This window comes from Strigops habroptila, chromosome 8, assembly GCF_004027225.2.
Source record: "Strigops habroptila isolate Jane chromosome 8, bStrHab1.2.pri, whole genome shotgun sequence".
Lineage (NCBI taxonomy): Eukaryota > Metazoa > Chordata > Aves > Psittaciformes > Psittacidae > Strigops > Strigops habroptila.
This window is the reverse complement of record NC_044284.2, coordinates 47,454,700-47,478,136: the sequence shown is the minus strand read 5'-3', so window position 1 is coordinate 47,478,136 and position 23,437 is coordinate 47,454,700. Positions and strand designations below refer to the sequence as shown.

The 23,437-nt window shown below is 39.9% G+C and overlaps 1 protein-coding gene across 2 annotated transcripts; it reads right to left on the bottom strand.

The window, feature by feature from the left end:
- Nucleotides 1-245: 245 nt before the first annotated feature.
- Nucleotides 246-22,872, bottom strand: LOC115611974 (vitellogenin-2-like). 2 transcript variants are annotated; one of them, XM_030495720.1, is made up of 36 exons: nt 22,818-22,872; nt 22,687-22,707; nt 22,428-22,579; nt 20,929-21,180; nt 20,220-20,381; nt 19,981-20,129; nt 19,317-19,467; nt 19,038-19,195; nt 18,782-18,947; nt 17,759-17,884; nt 17,212-17,430; nt 16,030-16,247; nt 15,774-15,871; nt 15,358-15,482; nt 15,164-15,265; nt 14,117-14,236; nt 13,841-14,030; nt 12,170-12,263; nt 11,876-12,061; nt 11,206-11,350; nt 10,863-11,085; nt 10,597-10,772; nt 9,856-10,206; nt 9,526-9,621; nt 8,981-9,031; nt 7,969-8,058; nt 6,720-6,932; nt 6,483-6,625; nt 5,945-6,083; nt 5,277-5,412; nt 4,679-4,865; nt 4,274-4,365; nt 3,541-3,638; nt 2,640-2,799; nt 1,440-1,601; nt 246-585 (listed from the first exon to the last, which is right to left on the bottom strand). In XM_030495720.1, exons 1-36 carry the CDS (start codon nt 22,855-22,857, stop codon nt 467-469), a joined length of 5,310 nt encoding a protein of 1,769 aa, XP_030351580.1. In that variant the 5' UTR covers nt 22,858-22,872; the 3' UTR covers nt 246-466. The 2 variants fall into 2 exon arrangements, with proteins under 2 accessions (XP_030351580.1, XP_030351579.1); XM_030495719.1 differs by having other exon boundaries at nt 9,526-10,206.
- Nucleotides 22,873-23,437: the final 565 nt, after the last annotated feature.

The following is a 23,437-nucleotide window of genomic DNA, read 5'->3' as shown; positions in this document are numbered from 1 at the left end:
ACAGAAGTGAGCAGTTTCTGCTCTGAGTGCACAGGATCCCAGCACCAGGAAGGCAAGCACTGGGAGACACAAGCAGCAACCCGCTACGACAGCTACCCAACCCATATCTGTGATGGGGCCTGACACGGACACATGCCTCATGCACAGAAGACAGTCACAGACTTAAGAAGTCTATGAAATGCGGGGTGAAGAGAAGCAACACAGACCTCTGCTTCCATAACCAGCGAAATAAGGAAGCCTTCATAATTTTTCCATGCATGGATTTATTACCAAATCAGATATTTATAGGAAATCATAACAGTTTCTACAATAATAAAGTTTAATACTTTAAATTACTTGGGAAGATTCCACACATCCTTATCACTTAATTTAGTATCTCTATTATTCCTTAAGATGAGTTTTCTTACACCACACAATAAAAATACTAAAGTGTTTCTGGTTTTTTCCTGTATTGCAATGTACAGCTTCATGCACTGCAGTCTTCATTCTCACAAGAACAGGCTATGTGTGCATCAATAGCATCCTGCATATCCTCTGACTTCTGGTCGAACTTTGCCTGTTTGTCTGTCAGACTGGTAGCAGAATCTGATGGGGAACAAGAAATGCAAAGTAAACAGTCTACCTCAGAAGTCATTTTGCAAGGTACAGTATTTATCATGCACTAGTCATTGACTACAGCAGGCTTGGTTTCTCCTCACTGGCTTACATATTTGTATTTGCCTAAGTCACATAGAGATGTTCCAGGAAACCCACTTAATTAATAAGCCAGTTCTACCTTTAAAACTAGTACTTCCATGTAGAATTTTATTAATAATACATTTAGGAAAGGATATTATGGTCTTAACAGAAACTTGGAAAACAGACACAAACCTATCATCTATATAATCTGTATTTACTTTATCTAATATCTTATAGTCTACCATATACCTATAAAAAAGACATCCTCCTATATCACTGCACCTGTGTGCAGGAATCTTGTCCACACCTGCCCTTCTCTTGCCTAAATCAGTTCAGTGAAATTGGATCACACCCAAAGGCAGTGATATATACAGATATACAAGGCAAGGATCCCTCTTTCGAGGTGCTGCACATGATCAGATGTGGCTGAATCCTCACAGGCTGCAACACACAGCTGTGCTGTTACCCTGACCTTGCCTTGTTAGCTCAAAGCACCATGAAGGGAAGTTCAGTTTAGATTTTAAATTTTGGTATAATGAAAACCACAGTAAAATTACAACAGAAAAATGTCTCTCTCACTAAAGGAAATTTTACATATTAATGAAAACAGGAAAAGGTCTTCAGTCATTATTGCAGTAAGTCTGTCCCTAGCTGTGAATATATTAGATTATTCATACATTCCAAGTGGAATAACTGAGTCAAGACGCAATCTATTAAGAATTTTGTGCAGCTCCTATTCAGTAGGATTTCTCTTGACTTACCTGCTGGGAGACAGTGGAAACCAACAGTGACAGGAGTAGTTTTGGTGGCAGAGCACCCTTTCATACAGCGCAGCACCGGCTCTGTAGAATAGCACTTGGACTCTACACCTGCAAGCTGAACAGTCTTCTCAAGCTTCACAAATGAGCGTCGCAGTTTGCAGGCTGTAACACAATCACTGGTGGTAGTTTATGTGCTTACATTCAAAATCTTCAGATCTCCCCAGAAGGACCCATCTGCCAACACTGCCGATTTTCTCTATGAAAACTGTATTCTAATTACAAGTGAAGCAGCATAACTGACTTTGGAAAATGTTTATTATAAAGTACATTAGACTTTGTTTCTACAGGCTAATCTGGAAATAAACCACTTACATTTGAAATTAACTTTACGTAGCTCCATATCAAATTAGCTGATTTGAAAAGCTACAGAAAGTTAATAATGTACTTGCATGTGGACTCCATAGCTATTTATAGCAGGTCTGATGCCCAGTATAAGTGACAAAGACATAGAAGGATAACAGTTAATGCACAGCTAAACATATAGAAGCCACCTCCAAGGACCGAGAAAGTCCTTCCAACCAGGACAAGTCTTCTTCACAAATGCAACATGCTGGTTCTCCTCGCAGCACTATGGAATGCTGTTGCATCAGAACCTCAGCTGACAGCATCAGCACACCATAAGATCCTAATCTACTGAAACACTTAAAAGACAGCTTTTTTATTTCAGCAATGTAATTAACTCCCTGGAACTGCTCACGCACTTGAATGCTTTGCTTGACAGGTTGCACCAGTCCAAAAATCAGGTGGTCGGACATGGTAATCATTACTAATCTCCATCTGATTTTTTGATGGGTCAAATGCTGGAAATTGATGTCTGGAAAATGCTGTTATGCTTAAATCAAAGCATTCCATGTGAGTTTATTCTCTTATATTTCTTTTCCTAATATTCTAAAATACTTCAAAACTGAAACAAAGATTTCAACTGGCTGGTGTATTTTGGCTCGTTTGTTTAACTCGAGATTTCTTATTTCTTTCTAAACTGGCAAGTAATTTTAATGCTTAATACATTACTTAATAATGAATTCTTTTAAAATTATTTTTGTTTTCAAAATGTTTATGGATTTAAAATTTTCTAAACAGATTCTACATTTCCTAAACAACTGCAGTAATGTTATATTACATTTATTAGAGCTTGCATACCTCCTGTACATGGCTTTTCTTCCAAAATCCAAGAATGTGCAAAGCTCACTGCATCTTTAGCTAGATATCCATTAGGCATCCGATATTCTTCTTCACATTCTGCATCATATTTTCCACATATTCCACACATTTTCCCTGCCATCCACAAAGCAACTTGAATCTGTGAGAAAAAGAGTCAGAACCATTTCAAGTTTAAAAAAGTAACACCTGTGGAGCAGATTTTTGCTATGCAGGTCTCTTCCAGTATAAGCTAATGCACAAACATTTAAAATCTCTTTGGTAAGAATTCAAAACATCTGACAGTTAGATGTCAAAGCCCTGTGGTGCTGCAGTGTCTTTAACTGTTACAGCCTTTGAAACCTACTGTGCCAGTCTAGTATGTTATGCTATTAACAGTCTAGACTATTAATAGGCTGAAGCTTTTGCTTGATGGACGTTTTCATAGTACAGGTGATAGATATAGTATGGTTTACTGATTTCTTACATTCCAGTTTCCCATTATTTTTAGTGCACCCTTTAAAGCGTTCATTCTTCTTAAAGAAGGGCTTCATTTTTACTGATTTGAAGAACTAAACAGCTGTAAGAACAGTGGGCAGGAGCTGAAAACTCATCTTTATTGCAAATGCACTGCTGACTCAGCGTGTGTGCACTCACATGCCCATTTCCCAACACACATCTGTACTACAAGAATAAGCTATTTTTGTTGATGAAAGATTCTCACTGCTCAGAAATAAAGAGCAGGACTGTGCAGTCCTGTAGTGTCATCTTCCCTTTGGGTTTTTTTTTGGGCCCTGCACATATTTGGCTTTGCCACTGTATACTCTTGCACTCATACATAAAGATTTAAGGCAATCTATGGAAATTTCTCAACACACAAGCTTATGAATAGGGAGAAAGATACCCTGAATGTGTATCCATCAAAGTACAATTTGTCAATGCCATAGGCTGGGGCAACAAGTACAAGCCCTTGCTTTTCACTGAAGATCCACAGAGGAGCACCTGGAAGAAAACAAAATTAAACAAAGCAAAACCAAAACAGACCCAACTTAGCTTCTTTAAGAAAGAAAAAAACAACTGTCATGTTTCTAAAATGTTATTTTCCTTGAAAGTCCTCAATTTTTCTATTCAAGAAACAAAACATACAGCAAAACAATGTAGAAAACTGTAAAAAACACGTATAGGGATTAGGTGTTTGTAAAAAGCTGGAAAACAATTAATGATCATAGATTTATTCATTTTTCTTTGGGTTAGTAACATATTCATATTTATTTCTAGAAATTATTAGAGCTGCCTATATCATCTGTATAGTTGTGCAAACGTACAAGGCCCTGAGTACGTTGTACAGGAGTAAGGAAATACAAAGAACACCATGACTGTCATTGGAGCCATTTCTAACACAATTATAACTTCCCAAGTACATAACAAATAGGACAGTGCTCAGCACTGGCAGTTGCTAATACAATTTCTGTAAGATTTAGCCCAATTCAAATATTACAGCTCTATGGTCAGGAAATACCTGAATTGTATATAGTGACTGACTGCATAGCACAAAATGAAACAAGGTCCTCCTGTACCTTTTTCTCTTTCTCCTAAAACATATGTGAAAATGAAACAACAGATGCTGCTTCACTTACCAGCAGATGCGTAGGAAACATTCGTCGTGGGGCTTTCAACCCCATCTACCAGCAGTTTCACCTGTCCGCTCACAGGGTGCATATCAATTTCACTGTTAACAAGAGTGTTCATACCCTGTTTGTATCACATTCACACGTATACAGTGACAAAGGCATTTTCCTGCTCACTGAGTATCACTGGTCACAGTATAAGCTCATTTCAACTACTTAAATTACATCACGGGTATTCCTGTCGCATAAGATGCAGGATAACATCATCAGCATCACATGGAAAGAAAATAAGGGAAATGCTGAAATCCCGTGGGCTGCTAACCATAACAGTAAAGCTCAGATCTAAGCTCCTCTGATGTTAAATGCGGACAAAGTAGACCCTCACGCTCCCAGCATCTGGCAGGAGTTACTTACTGACTGCCAAGCTTGATGTTGATTGCTTTCAAGTCCATAGCTGTTTCAACAGTCCTCATCATCACCAGGAATTTAAGGTCAGCACTGCAATCCTGAGCCAAGATGTGGTAGCAGTTTGCCGGCATTGTGTAGTTAAACCGAACTTCGTTAAAGGTTGTTATCTTGTTATGGGAAACTGAGCAGCGAGCTGGTTAAATAAAATGCCAGTGAGTATTTGCTTTTCCACAAAATGAAAGTCGTTAAATGGAATATTATATTTTTAGTACTATATTATTTTAACTTTATATTTTTTTCCACTATGTGATATTTTTGCATGGATTACAGGGGCTTTTGGCTACTAAGCACCCATAAATTCTAAAAAAGGCATGGAAAATATGCCTTTCAGAAAATAATTCAGAAAATAATTCCCAGAAAGTTTATGGTACCTTGATCTCTGAAATGCTTATGATTTCTGCACTATATGCATAATATTCTTTCACATTATTATAGCACATTTCCTAATTAACTGGAGACAAATAATCCCCAAAAAATTCAGAAGATGCTCAAGTAATTCAGGAGACAGAGGATATCATGCTTCTGAACTTGATTAGACCCTGACCTTTCAAATTCTCGAGCACTGCAGAGGGGGCTTCAGCAAAGACGTCCCAGATGGGAGGCTGCAGCTCTGAAGCTGGTATCCTCGGACCTACAGGGAGTGACAGGGGAAGCCTCATGGATTTTTCATAGAAGATCATCTGAAAGAGAATTCAAAAGCACACTCAAAATTGTGCTAGGTATTCACAGCAAACAGCTGAGATCAGCTTTTTCTCCTACTTGGAATTTTATTTCAATTTCTTCTACTTTGGTTGACAAAGACTTTATGTGAACACAACTCTTCTGACTCACTGTCCATGATTTTTTTTGCTTCTGCTTACAGTTTTCTCTCATGGTGTGGGTCGTCAGTCTGGTATTATTAGGGAGAAAACTAATTACTCCCCTTCAGAGGTGGTTAGGTGAACACTTATGGAACTACTACAGATGGAAACACATGTCATTATAAGTACAAACAACACTCTCCTTTTTCCATGAACAAAATAATTCTATAAATATTCTTGGATGTAACATAAGAAGGTTGAAAATAACCAAAAGTTGTTTTCATCATTTGCACCCAAACTGATGCTTACTTAATTTTTCTTTCTCAGAATTGACCCACTGTAAAAAAACCACAACAGTCTCACTTTTCTACTAGAAAAAAAAAGGAAAGTGATAATAATATTTTGCAATTACATCAGGAAGCTTGACAACAACATCACACGTCCTTGGAGAAGTTAGAGCCACGATCACCCTGGCTTGTCGAGAAGGATTCTTGTCTGTTTTTTCAGAGAAGCCCAACATAAACGCAGCCCCAGGAACAAACTTGTAAAACCTTCAAAAATTCAAATCAGAAAGATCTGGTGAAATAGAGAAGCAAAAAACAGCACACATCCCAACCAGGTTGTCTCACATTTGTGAGGAAGTAGCATAGGGAGTCTTCAGGATAACTGGTGAGGTCCCCATGACCACTCTCTGCTATACTTATTAAGTCTTCAGTGAAAGGAAGGATGTGTTCCTCAGTTTTCAGCAATTATGCCCAGTATAAAGATTAGTGTACATTACAGTAGCATGGCTATGATCTCCCACTCAGCTTTTATGTCCAAATGCAGTATTCAGACAGATCAAAGAATAAATAGCCAATACTTTAACCACTAGAGCCTCGTGAGTGGATGCTGATTTTTCCCAGCTGACCGATACAACAGATGAGTGTCATTAAAGACTAAAATCTCACCATTCTGCTATGGATCTGACACTTGAAGGAACTTTAGGCCACTCCACTTTCACTTGTGCAGCAGGGTGGGCAGCAAACCGCCCAGTTACCAGCTCAGTCGAAATCTTGTAGTCCTGGCAATACCGGCCCCATTTCAGGTAAGCCTATAATGGAGAGAGAAACGGTCCATTTTTAAGTGCATGGAACATGGTTTTCCTATGATGCATACAGCTGTATATAACTATTTTTGAGCCTTACCACTGCCTTGTGAGCATTGAGGACTGAAGCATCAGCACAGAGCTTCCACTTGCTTGAATCTGTGAGGTTTGACACAAATACCTGCATCTGGGGCCTGACGGAGTCAATATCAGCATATACCACAAGCTGGAGGCCTCCTATCTTTTCATCATTACGAATGCCATGAAGAAAAACAGCTAATACTGGTGTTTTAACATCTCCTAAAAACTTATGCTAAGGAGAAAGGGGAGAAAGTATGCGAAGATTAGAATTATAAAAGAGTTAACCATGGAACATCTTAGGTGCAAGATCTAGACAGATAAATGAAAAATAAGTGACTGAATTGCAAATATGCACCAGCATATGTACCACAAACAAATACATGCCTATAATACATATATCTTTCGTGTGCATGGCTCATTTTATATGTGCCAAAATTTCTGCCATTTCCCAAGCTACAGTTCATACTGTTGAAATATTCATATCATTAGGTTACAGTAATGACTATATGATTCGGGCTTCATGTATTCACTTATGAAAGAAAGAAAGTGGTTCAATTTGACTAACAACATCAGGTGTCAGTTGTACTCATCACTCATTCTCACAACAATAACATCCGTCAGTTGGTGTCCTCCTTTTTATCTGTCTGGCTGGTCTGTTGGCTTTCACCTCCCACACCAGCTGTGAGTTCTGTGGGACAGGCAGGTTTTGTGTTTGCGCAGCACCCTAGCACAAAATATAACCCTCCAGAACGTTGCCTTCCACATCAAGAACCTCCCCCCCGACAGCAGGGCCTTAAGCATGCTGTGACCTGTAATTCCTCCACTCCATCGTTAGACTTCATCACTTTGCCCAGCGAGTAAGCCTGCATTCATCAGGCTGGGTGGTGGTGAGGAGCCAAAGTAAGTGCTACGTGTCACTTCTGGAGCATGTCTTCTACTGAGGCTCTTCTTAGCCTCAGCCTCCACCACCATCCTTGCACTGGCACTGCAGTACCTCAACTTCCCTCCTTGTTGCAGAGGTCACAGGATCAGCCTCTGCAGCTTCTGTTGGCTAGGAGTCCAACGAGGGAAGGGTTGTGGTGCAAGTAAGAAGGATCCTCACCTCACTGCTCAGAAAGTGCATATGGGAACTATAATGCTGATAGCTGAGATTTGAGAGGTTGTTATGTCTCTCTTCCCATTATCCTAGCTGTACAATTACTGCAAGTGCAAGGCTGCTCTGTCATTCTTCCAAGCTGTCAAAATCCCCTAAAAATGATGTGACTAACCCGGGAAGCAGCTCGAGACGAGGCATGACTGGATCTGGTAGAGGCGTACGTGCTGCTAGGTTGGTCAGCTGGGAGTTTCCTTTTTGGGAACTGCAAGAAAAAAACACATTATGCTCTAGAGGGTATCTTAAAAGCATGCTTGAAGAACTTGCACTAGGCAGTGCTGCAGAATACTCTCTGTCCTGGCACTTGGTGTTGATAAACTTGCGCTCCAATCCTGAACAGCTCAATGACTTGCAATATGCTTTGTCCTGCTTAGTACGTGTGATCTAACTCTGAAAAATCTTCTTTACCCAAATATATCTTACACCTCAGAAGAGACAAATAGGGAATGTGTCTAGATGAGAATTCCCTGTGTCAAAAAACAGACTGGAGCGAGTCAAATTGAACCAGCCTTTGGATTCAATATGAAAGACCAGAACTGATTCATTTTGTTTGTGGAAGGGCCTGATCAACTGGAAAACACACTGAATGGACCAACTGAATTGAAAGGGTCAACTGAAGGGACACACACAGCTGAACTTTCTACTTTTTGAGAAACACTACTATCAAGTATACTGCTCCTGGCTGGCCCACACCCTAGTAAGAATCTTCTAAAGTATCCTAAAATAAGGTATCCTCCCATGTTTGTCAACATCACTATGCCGGTGTGAATCAACAGTGATTTCAGCCCAAGAAACAAAGGGATCAAAGCCAGTCGAATGACCCAAGCTCTGATGGTAGAATCTTTGTTCCTCCAAAGCATGCATCCTCAGTCCCTTGTACTGCTTTGGTAGAGTTTTGCATCTAGTTTGCAGAGCCATAAATGGCATCATGTGGAGAACACAAAGGAGAACATAGCTCTCTGTCTTTATGCATCTTAGAAGAACCACCACGGTTGATTTGGTATTCTAAATGTTATCAGTACTGTAATTTTCCTCAAGTAGACAGCAAGTTGCCTTTAAGGTTTCCATTTGACTCATGACAGATTCCATACTTCCATACTTAGTTTACTGAGGAAAGAAAATCTCACCTCTTGTCTATGCGCTGATCTAAAGCGATACAGATAAATCTCATCATCTTCCTTTGAAAATAAAAGAAGAAAAAAAAACCCAAAACAAGATGATGAAAGTCTCAGAAGAAAAGAAATGCTGCAATTACGTTGAAATCTGAGCACTGGGAATTAAGTAAGGATTTTACTAATTATCATTCATACATAGTTCTGTATGCTTAGTCACAAGCACATAATGCTAGACTTGAAGTAGTTTATATAAAACATGTTCCTACTGCAAAATTAAGACAGAAACATGCAATAGATATTCACAAGAAGTAGTAAATTAGCAAAAAATGGTTCCCTGCCTACAGTAAAAGTTTCAGAAATTTGTGGAAACTTTTGAGATGTTCTGAACTAGACATCTGAGCAAATGATTGCAGGTGTGTTTGCAGAATAAATATTGCAATTTTAATGTTGCTAAAATTTACTGTGTCCATTCATAATTTTGTGATTTATGCAAAGCCAGCTGCCATCAGGGACATGATTCACGAACATTAGCAGCATCAATTTACTGGCAAAGTTACCCATATTTTGGAATATCTGCTGCTGCTGCCACCTTCCAGATGTCCTGAATGATGCCTATGGCTATGGTGACTCGATGACTTGCTGCTGCTGCTGCTACTGCTGCTGCTGCCATTCAGATACCTTGAGTGATGCCCGTGGCTATGGTGACTCGATGACTTGCTGCTGCTACTGCTACTGCTCCTCCTCCTCCTGCTGCTCCTACTGCTGCTACTGCTCCTACTCTTGCTGCTGCTGCTACTGCTCTTGCTGCTGCTGCTGCTACTCTTGCTGCTGCTGCTGCTCTTGCTGCTACTACTCTTGCTGCTGCTGCTCTTGCTGCTACTACTCTTGCTGCTGCTGCTACTGCTCTTGCTGCTACTGCTCTTGCTACTGCTACTCTTGCTGCTACTCTTGCCACTGCTGCTCTTGCTGCTGCTACTCTTGCCACTGCTGCTCTTGCTGCTGCTGCTTTTGCTGCTTGCATCTTTGTTTCTTGCTTGCTTTACGTCATCATTCTCATCCTCATCCACAGCCTTTTTACGATCAAGAGAAGCAGCAGATGATGAGGAAGAGGAGACAGTTGAGGAGGCAGAAGATGAGCTGGAGGGATTTTTTGCCTTGACGTCTGTCCCAAGCTCTGTTAGCATAGTGTTTCCTTTCTTTGAAGGTTGCTTCTTCTGGTGTCGTGTTTTATTTGCAACCTGCAAAAACAGTTCAAAGAGAAGTGCAAGAGATGTGATACATCTGGTTCTGTATTTACAAAGTAAAACTTCTCCAGGTGTCAGACAAGCTGCTCACATCAGACTTTCAAGGAACAACTTCCCTGCCTCACTCACTGCAGAAGCTGCAGAACTCCCTTAAATCCTCTCTGCTCAGCTGAAATCTAGCCCAGCACAGAGGACCAGCGCTAGCTGGATGCCCCTCATAGCATCAGTCCCTTCAGATGTGGCATTGGCTGACAGGCCTGGCACTGGCACCTTTCAAACTAACCCCATCCTTGATTTTGCACAGCAGCTTTCCACACTGAACTTCAAATTCTTGTCTTCATCTATGGGAAAATATTCCCCTCTCCCACGCTCAAATCCTCTTACCTTGAACACCTTTTCAATGCCTAGAATCTTCTTCAGTTTAGCTTGAATGTCCTCATATGGAGATGACTCATCCTTTTCCTCAGAATCTGAGTTTACCATGTGAATTATTTTGGAAGCTGCTCTGGATCCTGCCTGAATCTCCAGTTGAATTTTGTCAATATCAGCATCTGTTCGAACTACATACCAATTGCACACATTAGAAGGTTATACTGCTTCAAACAGCACCGACAAACCTAAGATGACAAGGCTTGTGCTCAATATTGTACCTGGCAGCAAGACTATTTTAGCTTCATGTTCTCCAATTAATCTGTGCAAATATGTATTTTTTAGGAAGCTGGCATCTCGTGACCTTCTGGAAAAGCAGACCTGACAACCAAGACGATACAGTTTGATGCAAATATCCCATTTATGAGTTTTTCTTCCTGTGCCATGGTGAAGATCCTCTTCAGAGCTATAGGCATGTTTCCTTGGCATGCTGTCATCTCCTTTCTGCATTGGAGATGAGTATGTGAATATCACTGGGAGCATCCATAGGCAAGAGTAATACTGCAGATATGTGCATCACGAAGAGGGTAAATATTACGATATAAGCAAAAAGGAACAGGTTACCATTGTGAAACCTTCTCTGGAAGCTCTCTCTGATGGTTTGAAAGGTTCTTCCACAATATTTGATGAAGCATCTTCTGAGAGAATTGAGGTCCTCTTTTCAACACCTAGCTCTCCTATATTTCTCGATACAGCAAAAGCCTTATGTCTGTTCAGATATGTGCAAAAAACGTAAAATTATTCTGACCCCTTGTCTTTAGACTAGATGAAATACATCCCTGTCAGTATCATGTGATAGCACAGAGATGTGTTGTTTGAACATGGAGATTGTATATGCAACTATAAGTATATATGTTATTGAAGACCAATAAGAGTTCATGACAAATATCAGTTTCTTGTATTACAGGAAATTTTCAAAATCTGGATGAATTTAAACACATTTCCAAAACATGAAAGACATTCATTTAAAAATAAAAATTAAATCATCTAAAAGGCAATAAAATAATAAACAAAAATAAAGCCACACCATAATAAGCAAATTAAAATAAAAGTTTGCTTTTTTGACATTTGACTTTTAACTCCGCTATTTCTCTTCCTTGCTCTTTATCCCAAAAGTTCTGCTACACACTGAAAAGTCACTCTGTCTATCTAGAAACCTCTGTAGGATGACAGTGAATAGCGAACTCAGTAAGGTTTCAGAAACAGAAAGTATTCTGAAATAAGGCTACCATACCTTGCAGCCACTATCTCAGTTTCCTCATGGCATGGATTTGTTTCAATCTTAATGTTTTTCTGTTTCACATCTATCTTGGCATCAAACTTGATTGGCACTCTTGCCAGGACCTTGCCTTGAATTTCAACAGCATGTTGAAAATATTCTGTGTTGACACCCATTGTTGCGACTGTATGTACATATAAGCTGAAACAGAGTGAAGCGGTCAGGTGTAAGAAAGGTGTTCCCTTCAACATGTGGTTCTGCCTTTTCATAGGACTCCATCATGTTTAAAGCCTTAGAAACCTGCCATACCTTGGGCTTATGTCTGCCCGAATCTGCACGGTGGATTCAAGAAACTGGGAAGGTCTAAAATCTCCAGTTAAAGGGGGGGTTGTCTTTCCATCAACTGCAAATGACAGAACAACATTTAAACATGGTAAAAGGTTATGATGCAACACACTGAAAGTGGAAATAAAAATATAGGAATAAAAAAAACAGCTGACCCAAATTGAAAGTTTGTTAATCAGTATAACATTAAAATTCCAGAAATGCAAGGAGCCGGAAGACAGAATGAATGGTGAGCAACGAGGCTAAACAAACCCTGATCTCCAATCTCTACTCATATCAAGTGTGAACATCTTTCTTGTACTGCAGACACAAAGCTGGATATTGAAATCCAGATGCAGCCTCAGATAGATGCTGAATAGAGGGGAAGAATAATTTTCATGCTAGCTCTGCTCTTGCTGTTGAAGCCTATAGTGCAGTTGGCCTTCATCACCACAAGAGCACACTGCTGATTCATTATACTAGCTTGTCCTCCAGGCCTCCCCAGCCCTTTTCTGCAAAGGTGCTTTGTCTAGGTGATGCCCACCCTATACGCTTACATGGGTTACTTCATCCCAGGTGAAGGACTTTGCATTGCCTTTGCTGAATTTCATCATACATTTGTCAGGCCATCCCCTCCAGCCTGCCTGCCTGACCCCCCAGTGCAGTGACTGCTCCCACCAATTCCGTGTCATCATTGATACAGATTTGCTGAGGGAGCCTACTTTTCCAAAGTTCAGATTGTTAAAAGAGACAATGAACAAGTGATAAGAAGCTTGTCATGAGTAATGATGTTGCTCACAACAAGCCACCAATTAGATTTTCATCTGTTGACTGCTCTTGGAGGATCAGCAATCCAGACAGCCTTCACTCACTTTGTAACACATCCATTCGATTCTTACCTTCCCAACTTGCCTACGAGGATGTTATTTAAACAAAAATAAATAAATAAAAACATGCACAAAACAAGCGGCAGGTGTTCAAAGCTGTTATTAAAGCAAACTAACAAACCAAACACCAAGAGCAGTGAAGAGTGGGCGTATACAAGACTTCTATGTAAAGAGACTCCTCCTGTGGTGTCAGCAGAAGCAAGGGTCAGTTTTGCCTAAATTAAAAGTCTGCTGCACAACAAACAGTATGATCACTGCATTAATTTCTTGATAAGTATTTGTACTTGCACATTTATTCTTTTAAAACAGAGCTCTCTGTCTCTTTTCATAAGACGACTTCTCTTCATGCCTTCTCTAACATTACTGGTAGTTTCCTTTTGATTGTCTTCTATTTTTTTCCTCTGTTTAAATCACCATTGAATCCTACTTAGCCTGTGCGTGCATCTCTCGGGAGCCACCCCCTTCTGCCCATGTCTGCGTCAACTCCCCAGACAGCTCTTGGTTTTTCTGCCCTTAAACATTGTGATCTTTCTCTCTGGTTTCCTAGATTCCCGCCTCACCTTCTCTGTCTCCAATCCATCCAAAGACGAGGCAGAAATCAGCTGTGTCCAGCCTCTCTTCAAACAACTTCACTACTTCCTCTTTACTACAAAAATTAGTTCTTTTTCTAACTTCCTGGTTTTCTGCTTCTTCCTCCAGCCCACCTTGGCCTGTCCCTCTCAGCCCCTGCTCAGAGCTCACATGACTGATCTTGTACTTCCCAACTCACCACTGGCTGCCGCACGTGCCACAGCAGTCGTGTATGATCCATACTCCAGTGGCAGGCCAATGCAGGTAGGAACGATGTAGCGCAGCTCTCCCAGCCACACCGGCTGTGTCCATTGTCCTGCAATGCCACTGCGGATTTGGCTGGCAATTTTCTTTATCACTGTGTTCCTGTCTGCAGGTTCTAGCACAGCCTGCAGTAAAACAGAGATCCAAGAGGTTAGGATATAAAAGTACAATGGTGTCAAATCTTGCAAAGAGAAGTAGGGATCCCTGGTACCTTCATAATCTGATGCAGGACTTCCTTATTGATGTTGACATAGGCCAGCTCTTGGCCAAATAGTTTCCAGTAGGCTGATATCAAGGGGGTTTCTGTTGGCAGCTCTTTCCATCCCAGCAGCTAGGGAACAGATAAAGAAACAAGCAAAGTTCCTCAATGCAACACTTCACAAATGGTAATTCAGCAAGGTGATCAAACCTATCACTGACCAAGCTGCAATCTTCCATTGCTGCTGGCATTTCTTTGCTGTTTTGTGAGCATCACTAATTCAGTGTCACTAATTCAGACTTACCCCTCTCATTGAGATGCCCATGAATAGAATCATAGAATCATAGAATCGTAAGGGTTGGAAAGGACCTTAAGATCATCTAGTTCCAACCCCCCTGCCATGGGCAGGGACACCTTGCCCTAAACCATGTGGCTCAAGGCTCTGTCCAACCTGGCCTTGAACACTGCCAGGGATGAAGCATCCACAACCTCCCTGGGCAACCCATTCCAGTGCTTCACCACCCTCACTGTAAAGAACTTCTTCCTTATATCTAATCTAAACTTCCTCTGTTTAAGTTTGAACCCATTACCCCTTGTCCTTGTAGCCTTGTAGCCTCTTGAGTTTTGTATTCTGATGCAATAACATTTACACAGAAGGTCTGGGCCATTAGCACCACTAAACCCAGTTTGAAAGCAACAAATCACCTTTTCTCCTGAAGACAAAGGTCTGTTCTTGTAAGAGAACAGGGGAAAGCCTGCCAGGCATGAAACACACACTGTGCTGCAATGCCTGCCTCTGCTGTCTCCTCCCATGCTCCTTGTGCAGCCATACATGAGGTTGGGCAGAGGCTGGGCCAGAGTGAGAATTTGCAGAAGCTATTGCAAACATCACAGGAGTGATGTCCCCAGCAGTCCCACTGCAGATGTCTCTTTCACAGAAATACTGGAGCTGACTGCTAGGCAGGTATTTACTTTTTGAGGCAGGGCTTAACTAATATGAGAAGCCTTGCTAAATACCCCTTCATATAATGCACACATTGCATCACTGAAAATACCTACAGCTTTTCCAATCTCCTTTATCTTTTTATATGCAGGATATTCAGCGAACGGGATATTCCGTTTTGTGATGACATCTGTGAGGCCTTCCACACGGACACCAGCCTACCAAAACAACACAAGAAAGAGCAGTGATGAAACTTTGTGGTCAATTTTAATTTTAAGTTGCCTTATTAATAATTTAGGTAAATATTTACCTCCACCAAATCAGCCACTGACCCTGCAGAATATACCATCAGCTTGGAAATTATTGCTGATGGGAACATTGTTCCTGGGCTGTTCATAACAAAGACATCTCCGGCAGCACCAACTTTATAGTTATCTATGGCAGAAGTAAAGAAAAGACATCTTTTTTTCTATCCACTCTGTTTATCATTCCAGATCATATTTCTGCAGCTTTTTCCATTGCCAACTCCAATATATCATTACATAAATTTTAACTTTTTAGGCCCAAATAAAAAATGGCTACTCGTGCTTTCAAATATATAACTGCCACATTTAATTCAGTATCTTATTGAAATGCAGAATGACGTATTCCTCCAAGGACTTAATGTCTCTTAAGAATGGGTTTCTGAAATGAAAGTTTCCTGGTCACTGAAATGCTTTTACTCACCAAAGTAGCCACCAATATGCACGACCTTGCTATACCGATAGCTCAGCCTGTCCAGTTTGGGGGCCAGCAGCTTAAGGGCAATATTGCAAGCTGAAGATCTAAACAAAATGGGAAAGGTAATAATATCCAAAAATAAGATGCATCCCATCAGAATATGAACTGAATTCAGTTTATCAGCACATACAATGCTCACCAACAAGAACATAATAGAACTTATTATATGCAGACCGCCCACTTCGTTCCTGTCTCTACTTACATGTTGTACAAGTACGGCAATCTGCTCTTCGACAAAGCCTTCATGTGGGAATACACAAAACTGGCCACTTGCAAACTGCTCTCCTTCATTGCCACATTAGCTATTGTTGTTATTAAAGGAAGGGCAGGCCTTGTCTCAAAGATAATAGCACAAGCCATCATTCGTACTTCGGGGGGAAGCGACTGGTCTGCAAGGATCTGGATAAGATATCCTTGCACCTGCAGAGAGAAAACAGTGACTGGAATTACCAATAACTGAGACTTTTTTTGCAGACTGGATCCACACATAACCCACAAGAAATATGGGATCGAGGGTCATTATCCCTGCAGAAAGGTTTTCTGATTTTTTTACTGCACGGTTCCACATCATTTTATTAAGACAACTGAAGGGGCCATGGAGGAGGAACAGCCCCATGGAGAAGGGCTCACGCTGAATCTGAAATAAACGTCCATGTATCGATGTATTAGGTCAACTCACCACAACCAAAAAGACATCAGCATAGCTTTTTGCATTACTGACATTCAAAGAGCAGTTAATAACTTTGGAAGAAACAACTGCAGATGGTAAAGCAAATTCATTTTTTGGAGTAGCTCCACTGATTTGGTGAGCATGCTTAACTATTTTTTAGACCACTTTTAAAAGGGGAGCTTCAGCAGCTCACCAAAGACTGTCTGAGTGGACGCTATCCGCTGTCTCACATAGCTCCTATATCTAAACCATTTGAAAGGCAGAAGTCTTGCTTATGTTCAACACGTGAGCAACCTCCACAGGAGGTCCATGGGAAAAGAGGCAGAACCATGTCAACATTTTGCCCAGAAGTCCAATAGAAAGTGTCTCTCTCTCCTCCTGACTATTGAGGCAGTTTAAATTATATGTCTGACTTTTAGGTGGCTACATTTCCACCTTATATGACTAGCATAGGCCTTAATTGGTTATGACAGATGACTAAAGAAACACTGCTGATATCTTACTAGAAGCTTCCTACTGACTAATAATTATTACAGCTTAGCAGAAAACATCAGCTTAAATACAAAACTGTACGGTGTTGGTCTTAAAAATAATAGTTTTGGGGTTTTTTTAACCATGCTGAATCCATGCACATGATACCATTAAATTCATTACCCTTACAGTATATATTCTCTAATTCACTTAGTAAAGAAATCCCTGGCACATCCTACTTACTGTTTTGGGGTCCTTCCAAGCTATTTTTCTCAAAGCCATTATGGCATCAATCTGAATGTGGATGGGGATGTCAGAAGCACTGGATGCAGATATGGGAAGGAACTTCTGGATGCGCTTGATGCTGGCTGGTTCTCCCATGTTGCCAATGCATTTCAGAGCTAATTTCATTTTGTCTTCGCGGCCCCTGCTGATCGCTTCATCTGCCAGGTCATGGATGGGCTATAGACACAGCACAGTTCAGTCTTCCTAATATATAGATTATCCACAGTGTTCCCCTTTCCCACTGAAAAGCCTATCACAATAAAGCAACTGGTTTTAATACAATCACTCAATGATGGCTTTTCTCAGGATTTTACCTTATGATGTGAAAACTGTGTTTTCAGTGATGAAGCAAATCAATTAATTAATTGCCTTTGTTCTGAAGGAGACCTATGAAATGTGTATTTGTAAGCCCAATTGCTATTTTTATATTGTAGCTTTAAAGATTTAAGCTAATGTAATGAACATTACTAAGGAATTAAGAACAACCTGACAAAAAGCCGCCTACCTGAAGAGCTTCCTTAGGACAAGATGAGGTCTGAGAACAGTATTTATTGACCACAGAACTGTATCCCAAGCAGGCAACTTGCTGAAGCATGGGGCTTTTCTGGATTCGAGAACTGGTTATTAAATCCTGTGGGGAAAAAAAAGGGGAAAAAATATAATTTGTTATTTAATATGGTGCTTCACATAGATTTTAGAGCAGGAAAATCATCAGAGCTTATCTAAGGGAAGCAATTTCAGAATTACTATTGTTCATATCCAAACAAATCAACTTGTAGACATTATATTTGCAAGCTTCACTTAGAAGCTTAATTCTCCACTAGTTTCAATGTACGCTATAGGTTTGCAAAGCACCATTTTGATTTTCCTCAACTGAGCATATCACTGAAAATATAAAGATTATGGGTAAACATCAATGTATAAATGAAATACCCTTAGAACAATGTGCAACTCCATTATATTAATGGAGATTATATATATAATGGAGATGGATAGATTACATTAAAGATGCATTCTCACATCATATAATTTTTTCCTATTTAAGAAAAATAATATTGACTAGAGGTGGCAAAATCCTGTTCAGAATGCATGATTCCTTATTGTATCAAAATAGTTGATGTTTTCACTACTTTCACTTGCAGCACTTTCCAGTTCATAGGAATAGTTTGCAATTAAAAGAGCTATTCAAGTGACATAACATGCAAATCACCATTTTTTTCAGAAGTGATTGAAGTGGAGAAAGTTTAGGCTGTAGAAGGCATGATATGATCCCAGCAACTGAAATGGGAGTTATTCTCTGAAGCTGTTATGGGAAAAAGACTTGTGTATCAATGTAGCAAAATGAAGACACAAACCTGAACTCCCCTTTCATATGTAATGCCAAAAGAAATCCATGGCTCAACATTTGCATGAAATTAGTGTACATGAGAGGAGTATCCAGTCTCTAATGTCCTGATTAATCAAAGGCTGTCATCAGTTATCATTCCTTTTATGATCAGATAGTAAAGATTCACATAGGTTTACTCACTGCTGCTATTGGAACAGTGTTTTCATCAGCTTTCGTTAAATGGAGAGCAAAAGAAACACTTAGAAGAGTCTGAATGTAGTTGAGGTCATCGTTGCGAATTCTGGTCTTAATGAATTTGAGTGCTTCTGCCGTGCCTGTTGCAGAAACTGCACTCAGCAGCCATCGCCTGCAAGCAGGTTAAAAAAAAAATCCCTAATGTTAGCTCTTGGTTCTCCAAAACTGGAAAAGTTTCTTGTAAGTTGATGTAATGAAATACCTGTAGCGGGGTTTATCTGAAAATTGCCTCCAGATGGATTCAAGACTATCAGTGCTTGCTATCCGGCAGAGCTGGACAAGCTCCAAGAATCTGTATGGAACATCATCGTGGAAATCTTGTTGGTTATTCTGGACTATGTGTTGCAGTGTTTCTACTATCTGTTACAAAACATGAAAGAGAGAGGGCATATGTAATTAAATATTTTGGAATTTATGATCATTACTCTTCTATTATTTTTTTCAATTAGGAAAGCAATTTGAAGACCTAAAAATACCATACCCGTTGCTCGGGGTTCTTCATCTTGATCAGCTGCAGTGGCATCTGTGGCAGTGCTGAGGGGAAGTCGTAACGAAGGCCTCCATAGCTCTGCATGGAAATGTCCGGAGTACTCCCCCGTTCACTTCTCACTTCAAGCAGGGTGAGTTGTTGTCTGTCAAGAGACAAGTGTCACCAGAAGAATGAATTAGCTCTCTTCCTCCATCTGCCTTGGCTGTTTGTTGGTTCAGCGATACTGTGATGGTATCAGTTTTACTCTTTAATAATTCTTCTTATCACAGTAAAATCTTACAGTTTGCTAACGGACAAAGATTCTCAATTAGAACGAAATAGTTCTGTAATCAATGATCTTATTTCTACATGCACAATCTTCCTCCTGACACTATAAATTAGCCCTTTTTCAGGACAGAGTAGTAAAGTTACATTCTTATGGTATAAGCAAGCAAAAGAGTTTTTCTCCTTTTCTTCCATGTACTCGTAGTGCCAAGTTCAGCAGGGTACAAATAAAGAATGGTTCACTGAATTTTTAGGAGTGTGGAAACCCCAAGTATGAGTACTCACAGCTTTACCCAACTGCTGTGGAACTCAGTTCTCATTTCACTTCCACTGGGGGTGAAAGGGACTGCCAGAATTTTCACTCTATGAAGCAACCCCGTGTCCTGCCTACCTTGCTTCCATGACAGCAACACCCGTAGGTTCACTGAATGGTGAGATCTGATAGACCTGCTGTGACACCACTTCTGTGATCAGGGTACCACTGTCTGACTGCTTCAGTTTGTAGGAGAAAGCCGCAGTCCCTTTTATGAGCCTTGCTTTCTGGAGGAAGAGGACAGAGAGATCCAAAGAGTGAACAGGAGCAGAATGGCCAGGCTTGTAGTTAAGAAGATCTTTTCATATCTCACATACCATCATGTCAACAGGACAAGGATAGATGTAAGCCATTCCAACACTCTTGGTCACTTTTTCCTGGCAATTATTTTGATCTACAGTTTTGGTAATAGAGACTCGACCATTCTTTCTGTCTTCCTGGATGATGTACCTTGTATGGCAAACACCTCCGATTCCAGCCTGGCAGATCAAAAAAGACAATGAGGCTTCCCAGTATTTCACCAGCATTTCACTGTGTGAGAAGTTTTACTGAACAAAGATTCTGAAGGAGCAGTATGAGGGTAAGGACCTATTGAACTGTCTTAATTACGTTTTGAAACCTTTAACCATGACGCACATTTAATCCTATTAAACTAAACAATAAACATATGAAAAATACTCAGTCAGGGGATGGAGTTTAAAATGAAAAAGTAATCAATTATTTAATATCAACAATGAGCAAGTAAAATGGATCAAGTAGCTGTATCAAGGAAGCCATATAACAAATACTTTCATAGCTGATCATTCCTTTTTCTTGAAAGAACTGTATGTTAAGTCTTAAAAAGGATCCAGCCCCGATACTTTGTTCAACACATATGCACACATTTTCTTCTGTGTGAATGAAAATTGTCCTTTTTTTTGATGATGAACATTTGAAAGTAGATGCAAACGAACAGAAACTTCTAGGAAGAGCACCTAAAGAGAACACATCCATTCAGTAAAGTAGTTTTAGAATGGAAAAACAAACCTCTTGCAATTCATACACATTCTGTGACTTTTTAATGGTTATCTGTATCATGTTCAGTATTCCTCTCACTATGTTAATACATGTATTGGGGCAGTCTTCCGGGCCATAAATGTTTCCAATCCGTCCACTATCATATTCAAACTTGAAGGGCCGAGTAAAGCATGAAGAAACGATCTGGGTGATTTTGGAAGATCGAGTAAATGGGTCCCTGGGCCAGACACCATTGTATTCCTCAAATTGTGGAGAGCGGATCTGGGAGGAAATAAAGAGAAGATACATAAGTGAATAAAATTACTTTGGTACTAAATATGCAAATGGATTGGAAGAAATTAACATAATCACCAGTTATAAACTCTTCCTTTCCAAATGTAGGCTTAGGAATTCATACAACAGTTTATTCTTTTGTCTCTTGCTTACACTATTATAAAACCAGTACAAACCCTGTGGGATCAGCAGTGGTATTTCATCTTACAGAAGCAGTTGACATATCGCTATTATCTCATAGGGACCTTTTAAACATTTTACTTGCACTAACTCTATAGAGAGAAAGGCTAATTCAAAAAGTAATTTAAAAATTTCAACTGAAATTCTCCTTTTCAGCGTTAAATATTTTGCTTTTTATATATAGGCAAATTTATTATTTAAAAAAATTATGTCATTCTAAATGTTAAAAAAAAAAAAGTTTTAGAACGTTTCATTTTGTAAATATTCTTTTTTACTAAGCTATTTGCAATGCCTAGCTGATAATTCTGACACCTTGCCCTCATCAGTGAAAGATCTACCACTCAGCTACAACCAGCAAGAGCTCTGTCACTGAACTCAGTGCCCAGAAAAGAAGCTTTGATTTGTAACTAAATTAAACTGACAAATAAAAGTAGTTTTCTGAAACCTATTTATTTCAGATGGGTCAGGTCCTACCTCTATTGATGTTGGCAGAAGCGTGATCGCACACATACAGATCTTTCACTGCATTATCTAAACACTACATGTTATTACATGCTCCTTTTTGATGCCTTTCCTTTTTAAATCTTCCATCACTTATCACTTCTTATTTTTAGTTTGTATCACTTTTTAAGTCTACATTTGGTAATTGCCTGTATGACAATAACTCGGCATACTCAAGTCTGGCTTCCCACAGAAATTGGAAATGTGTGTTGAGACTAGAATCAAATCTTAAACACAGAGCAGGCTTGAGTGCTTTGAGTTAGAAAGAGTGATTTTCTAGCAGAACCCCTGATTTTGGCACCTCTATTTCCATTCCAAAGTCTTGAGGAACATCTGCTACAAACAATTTCCACAACAAACATGGGTAAGTGACTGGACGCTAAGTCACTTGTCACTTCTGACACTTTAGCTTGAGATCATTCCCTGACATCTACAGCACTAAGGCTTTAGTTGTATTTCCAACAGCTTTCCTAAACCACAGATTAGCCAGATGCAATTATAACTGTGATTTACATTCTACTATTGCATAGTACATTTGGAGGTAGACACGGTACCTTGAGGAGGTAAGCGCTCTCTGACAGCCCACTGATCTCTAGTTTGCTGCTGAAGCGCACGCCAACTTTGGCTAAACCTTTTTCTTGAAGCCCATTTAACACCCAGCCTTCATAGCTGTACAAGTGGCTCTTTCTGCTACTGAATTCAGGATCTGTGGGGAAACAAGAACCATTTTTCACAATAGTTGCAAGCATGTTCTAGTAAGTAGAAATTACAACAAAGTCACCAAAAAAAGGCCATAGAAGGAAATTTACTTACCAACGTCAAGCTTCTGGCTACCTGCAAAAAGAGACAGAAAACAGATGAGTAACACTCAGTCTAGATCAAATTGTTGCCATCAAACTTAAGGAAATTTTGGGAAAAAGAGATGAAGGGATATGTAGGCTTACCTACAAGGGTGAGCACTAGTGCAAGTATGATTCCCTTCATAGTGAAGGTGAATGGGGCTCTGCGGGACCTGGTGAGACTTTTATGGAAGAAAGCTCATGAACACGTGGCTGGGTTCTGCTGAATTCTCAAGTTTTTTATCAGTTTATGTAAACACTTCTCTTCTTGCAATCATACTTTCTCTTCGGATGGAATAATAGAAATCAAGTCATACCTTGGTGTCTCACTGATTTTCTCATATAGGCCATTTGCTAGATTGTTTAAAAGTTTCTACTTATCCCAGTAAAACAATTTTACTATGTTGTTTACAATAAATTTGTAATAAACACATTACTTAATTTCCTAGATTGTGTCACCAGCTGGCTGCTGGTATTTGGTCCAGTCACAGATCAGGTTGATTTTGTCCAGGTTATGCTGACCTGGCATCTGACCCAAACTGTTATCTCACTGATAGTGACCCAATTAACAAAGTAGCGTCAGTGTCACATGCATTAAGGGTGTCTTTTCTCTTCACTCAGCATTGGTTTACAGTCACCCCGCTAGACAGGAGACAAGGATAGCTAAACCCTTGCTATTCTTATATTCATATGTGCACCAAAGCAGATTTAATATCCTACTGAGA

What these genes read in the sequence shown, in the direction of transcription:
- LOC115611974 (XM_030495719.1), bottom strand. Translation starts at nt 22,857, where the DNA reads ATGAAGGGAATCATACTTGCACTAGTGCTCACCCTTGTAG. An exon ending in AGAGCGCTTACCTCCTCAAG is followed by an intron (nt 21,181 to 22,427) that starts GTACCGTGTCTA and finishes ATTTCCTCCCAG; the next exon opens with ATCCGCTCTCCACAATTTGA. An exon ending in TAAAGGAGATTGGAAAAGCT is followed by an intron (nt 14,237 to 15,163) that starts GTAGGTATTTTC and finishes TCTGTTCCCTAG; the next exon opens with CTGCTGGGATGGAAAGAGCT.